The 5,864-nt window shown below is 43.7% G+C and overlaps 1 protein-coding gene across 1 annotated transcript in view; it reads left to right on the top strand.

Annotated features, from left to right (window-relative positions):
• Positions 1-5,864, top strand: part of galnt14 (UDP-N-acetyl-alpha-D-galactosamine:polypeptide N-acetylgalactosaminyltransferase 14 (GalNAc-T14)) — a 41,589-nt gene that overhangs the window by 24,983 nt on the left and 10,742 nt on the right. The window contains exon 3 of the mRNA XM_017033454.2: positions 2,942-3,040. Within this exon, the coding sequence (XP_016888943.1) occupies positions 2,942-3,040 (99 nt within the window). The remainder of the gene's footprint in view (positions 1-2,941; positions 3,041-5,864) is intronic.

Genomic DNA, 5,864 nt, shown 5'->3' on the forward strand with positions numbered 1-5,864 from the left:
TGTCTTCTAATCCCTTTTTAGATTTTTTTTCTTTTCTCGGTGAAGCTGAAACCGCTCCTCCTGGGCCGCGTCGTTGTTCTTCTGATCTGTCAGTGGGTGGAACCGTTGGTTTAGAAGACGCTTTTCTTGGCCAGGATTAGAGTGTGTTTGGAAAATAAAAATAACCTCCATCTCCTCCTCCACCTCTAACTGGAGCCGAGCTGCTGCGAAAAGTTTCACCAAAAAAAAAAACCCAGAACAAACGTCAGTGAGCTGAAAGTTAGCCAAACATGGGCTAAACCTCAGCCATGAGCAACAGAGTCGAAGAGTTAGCCAGGAAGTAGCTAACGTTCACCTAAATTAGCCCAGAATCTTCACCTGAGAAATTAAAAGATGTTTTTTATTCCACAGCCATGAACAGTATTTGTAGCTTGAATAAATAATAATCCACTGCAGAAACGTGTACTAGTCTGGTTTGGACTAGTTACATCTATACCAGTGGTCTGTGACCAAGGACTGGTCAGCCAGTACCAGCTGTTACTATGGACCGGTACCAAGGTGCTGAGCATTGAAGGATCAGTACATTTTCAAAATAAAACATCTTTTCTATTTTAATTTTTTTATCAGAGTCTGACTGAGGTTTTATTTCAAAATATTCCCAGATTATCCTTCAATAAATAAAGTTAATAGATATGACTGGATTCACTTTGAATAAATTAGTAAAAGTTAAGTTCCTTTGTTCACTGTGTCCCACTGCGGCCCGGTGCCAAATGACCTGTGGACTGGTATCGGTCCACGAACCAGGGGCTGAAAAGTCTTCCATTTACAACCGGCCCTTCAAGATGATGAATTGATGCTGAAAAAAAAAGATCATTTAGCTAAAAGATCCAGCGTTAACCCTAAAAATGTTTTTCCATCATCTTTGACACTGAGTCTAACAGTTAGCCGTGAAGTAGCTACACTTGAGTTAGCCAAAAAGTTATAAAAGAGGAGCAGCATTGAGTTCAAGGAAAAGAAATGTGTTGAACTAAAAGAAACTGTTTTTTCATCACCATGGCAACAACAGAGACACTGTTTTTTCATCACCATGGCAACAACTGAGGCTAAAAGTTATCATCAGTGTTAGCGTTAGCAGCAGTGTTAGCAGCAGCAGTGTTAGCGTTAGGAGCAGCAGTGTTAGCGTTAGCAGCAGCTGACTGTGTGTGTTTCTGCTCTGATTCTCTGGGTTGTTTCTGCTGACGTCCTGCTCAACTTTTATTATTTTCTCTACACAATAAAAATGGACTGAAAGCTGGACCTTTGTGTGTGTGCAGCAGCAGCAGCAGCAGCAGCAGCAGCAGCAGCAGCAGCAGACACAGGTTGAGTCTTTCTTGTGAGGATTAAGAAGCAGCTGAATGAAAATCCTCTGAAGGATTCTCCCAGAGTTCCGTTCCGTCGACCACTCAGGAATTTTCCTAATAGACTTTGGACTGAGAGAAGAAAGAACTGACTTATCTGTCCACACGTCTCACTGTCACTGTGTGTGTGTGTGTGTGTGTGTGTGTGTGTGGTCGGTCCAGGCCACTAACAACTGGGTCATGCTCTCCTCCTGTTTTGCTAACCTTTAGCTCTTTTGTTGACCTTGTATTTAACACATTTAACTACTGTATCTAACGGTGACACATCACCTTTAGCTTCTTCTTTTTCTTCTTTTTCTTCTTTTTCTTCTTTTTCTTCTTTTTCTTCTTCTTCTTTTTCTTCTTCTTCTTTTTCTTCTTTTTCTTCTTTTTCTTCTTTTTTTTCTTTTTCTTCTTCTTCTTTTTCTTCTTTTTCTTCTTCTTCTTTTTCTTCTTCTTCTTTTTCTTCTTCTTCTTCTTCTCTTTCTTCTTCTTCTTCTTCTCTTTCTTCTTCTTCTTCTTCTCTGTATGCTTGTCTAACGTTTAGCAATGGGTGTAACCCGGACGTGGGCAAACTAAGGCCCGGGGACCGGATGCGGCTCGTTAATCCGGCCCACCAAACTTTACCAAATTATATAATTTATTGATATTATCATTATACTTCTGCCTTTTCCCTGCAATACCAACGTTTCCCCAATAGATGGCGTAGAAAAGGCTAAAGGCCTTTTAGCATTTTAGCCTAAGGCTAAAGGTTTGGCTAACATTTAGTTCATTTTCATTCTCTTCAGAAAGAAAAACGAACCCATCTGAACTAAAGAGTCTTCCTCTCGCCCCTCTGCTGCTGTATACTCCTCATATCATATCCCATCATGCCCCTCTTCTCCTCCTCCTCCCCCTCCTCCTCTATCTCCTTCTCTACATCTCTGCTTTCTCTGCTGATTTATTCAGCCGCTCCAGCAGAGAGGAACGATGGGGAGATAAGAAGGAGAGAGAGAGAGAGAGAGAGAGTGTCAGACAGAGAGAGAGAGAGAGATAGAAGGGCGAACGAGGCAGAGAGACCCAGTGACAGGCAGAGACAGAGATGTACAGATAAAAGTTGTGCTGACAGATGACTGATGTTGACGCTGATACGAACAGGCGAGAGAGAGAGAGAGCGAGAGAGAGAGAGAGAGAGAACTTTCTGATGCCTCAAATGTCAAGAGAAACACGCTAACAGTGAACGAGGAGCATGAGAAAATGTAGAAAGACGGAAATTCACTTGATTTAAAATTAAACTTTTTTTTTAATCCATTTTTTTTAAATAATCGTTTTTAAATTTGGGGAAAATAAAATCAATAACTCCAGTTATTGATGATTCGTTTTGACAGTTCTTTGAATTCATTTCCTGAACCAAAGCCCACAGCTGGTCCTCTGCTGCCCCCTGTGGACAGTTTGTGTAAGAGCAGGTCAACATGTGCTGTCGCTGTACTCAATGTAAGGGTCTGGGTCTGGGTCTGGTGTGTGTGTGTGTGTGTGTGTGTGTGTGTGTGTGTGTGCCTCCATCACTAACATCAGCTGTGACCCCCTCCCTCTCTGTCTCTGGGCAGGTGCACCACCCTCCACTACGACACCGACCTCCCCCCCACCTCCATCGTCATCACCTTCCACAACGAGGCCAGGTCCACGCTGCTGCGCACCGTCAGGAGGTGAGTCGTCAGATTAGGACCGGACTGGACCGGACCGGACCGGACCGGACCGGACTGGACTGGACTGGACTGGAGTGGACGATCTCCGTGGGTCCAGTGTTTTACTGGGACGACTTTATATCATCATTAAAACAAACTAATCTGGTTTTAAATGTTTGTTACAACACACAAAAAAAACTTTGACAAAAAGAGAACAAAGAAAACCTACAAACCCAAAAATGTTAGCAAAAACAGCCCAAGGATAAGCTAGGTGAGCTAATGCTAACACTTACAGAACAACACGGCCTGTAAATTGTTTGACAGAAGAGCGTGAGGGTGAACTGTGATTGGCTGCTCTCCAGGCTGGTTTAGGGAACAGGAATGACAGATGGTGTGAGGGTGTGAAGGTCAGGACCATAAATCCAACCCGACTGGACCAGACTGGACCAGACTGGACCAGACTGGACCAGACTGGACCAGACTCCACCCTCTCTTTGCTAACTTTAATCTTAGTCTAACTGTGTGTATTTTTTTGGCTAACCTTTAGTCGTGGTCGATGCCTCTGTGCATGTTGACTACACACACGTCTAAATGTTGGCCGGACGATGTGGGCTACATCTTTTCAGGCTTTAATTGGGCTTTGGTCCATTTTTTTTAGTCCAACTTTGTTGATTTTTTCTCTTTGGACTGGTCTATCAGCTCTGATCCACCACGTCTGGGCCGAGAAACGGATTCTTCTCTCTGTTTTAATCACATGAAGAAAATGTGGCTGAAAACACACACACACACACACACACACACACACACACACACACAGAGTTTTCATTTTGGACAGAGTTCAGCTCATTATAGCAGACAGTCAGTGGGGAGTCCTCACTGTCACAGAGGACAGGTGTGTGTGTGTGTGTGTGTGTGTGTGTGTGTGTGTGTGTGTGTGTTTTCTCCAAGCTCTGCAGTTTTCAAACAATTAAAAGACAATCTGTCTCCGTGGGACGCCTCACTCCCATCAGCTACGCATGTGTGTGTGTGTGTGTGTGTGTGTGTGTGTGAAAACCTCATACATTTTTCCACCGCTGAAAAAAATATGTTTTCAATATTAAAAAAACAGAGCAAATTAAATGATCATTCTAGAAATGTGTAACCGTTAGCTAACCGTTAGCTAATGGTTAGCTAACCGTTAGCTAACTGTTAGCAGGTTTAAAGTGTGTTACTGTCTCCAGTGGTCAGTCAGTGTCACTGAACTGGAGTGAATGACTGTCAGTAGAAACCCTTCAGGCTGCTGGTCTACTACTGCCTCTAGTGGTTTGTTTTTGTCACTAAAATAAATCCAAAATATTAATGAAATTCACAAAATCAAATTAATGACATTTGTCAAAAAACAAAAAAAAATGTTGGTCGTGAGGTCAGTGGAGGAGGCAGCAGTGGTTGAAGAACGTTGGAGTTCTTCTCCTGGAACATCGTCAGATTTGGACCTCGGTTCTGGATCCAGTGAGGTTCTGGATGCAGTGAGGTTCTGGATGCTGTGAGGTTCTGGATGCTGTGAGGTTCTGGATGCTGTGAGGTTCTGGATGCTGTGAGGTTCTGGATGCTGTGAGGTTCTGGATCCAGTGAGGTTCTGGATACAGTGAGGTTCTGGATCCAGTGAGGTTCTGGATGCAGTGAGGTTCTGGATGCGTCAGTGAAGTGACTGGACGTCTGTGTGCACATTCTTCATTCGTTCTTCATTCGTTCTTCATTCTCCTGCACCAAACCCCATGTATAAAACCAGTGATTTAAGCTCCTCTCTGCTGCCTGTGGGTGGCAGCCTGGAGAAGATGAGATCAATTGTTCAGATGGAGGTGTGATTAAATATCGACACGTCTGGGCTCCGTCCTCAAAGGCAGCTCTGAAATGAGACTTATTAAAGTCCAACGTCACTCACCAATCATCTCACCATTATCTCAACCACTCACTGACGCCGTCTTCTCTCTCCGCCCTGGAGTGAAAGCCTTTGAAAGGATTTTTTTTTTTCCTCACTAATATTCCACCCCGTGTGTGGATCAACCCGCGGCTCCACTGCAGTAATAACACATTAATTACTGTGATTTGAGCGTCTTCATAAAGGTGAAAGCCTGTTTTGGCTGAAGGTCAGCTGACCTCACGACGCAGACTGAAACCATCGGCTCTAATCACGACAGTAACCAGGAGTGGAGTCACATGGTCTCCTGACCCTTCTGTGGTCCACGCCCCGGGTGATCAGCCTCTGTCTCTGCTGGACTCAGCAGTCAGCCGGGGTAGAAATGTGGCGACTAGATCAGCACCAGCTCAGCACTTTCTGCTCCAGCCGAGTCGAGGAAAACTGAGTCCGGCTCCTGATCCGCCTGGATTTACGAGGAGGAGCTCATTAGGTGGATTTATTTTCCTGGATTTCCTCCGCAGTCGCACTCTGACTTTTTCTCTCTGCCCGTAAATTTTTTCCTCCTTCACTGTTTGAACACAACATTCAGACAAACGACCTGGATTAGAGGAGATTACAGGAGATTAGAGGAGAGAAAAGGTCCAGAGGAAAACAGTTGATCGAAGTCAACATCCAGCTTTTATTTTGAAAGGACGTTGGTTTAACTCCATCAAATGATCATCCTGTAATTGTTTTAGTGAATGTCTCGAGTTTTTGAAGAAACTCTTTATCTGCATTTTATTATTTCTTTATTCTCTGCCTTCATTTCCTAATCCATGCTCTGTAATCCCTGCTTGTTATTCTCTAACCCTGGATTAATCTCACATCCTTATCCTTAATCTCTAATCCCATGTCCTCTGGTCAATTTTTTTTTCAAGAATTCAAAACCCCTTCTTACTTTTCTCTCTT

Source organism: Cynoglossus semilaevis, chromosome 7 (assembly GCF_000523025.1).
Source record: "Cynoglossus semilaevis isolate Cse_v1.0 chromosome 7, Cse_v1.0, whole genome shotgun sequence".
NCBI classification, from domain to species: domain Eukaryota; kingdom Metazoa; phylum Chordata; class Actinopteri; order Pleuronectiformes; family Cynoglossidae; genus Cynoglossus; species Cynoglossus semilaevis.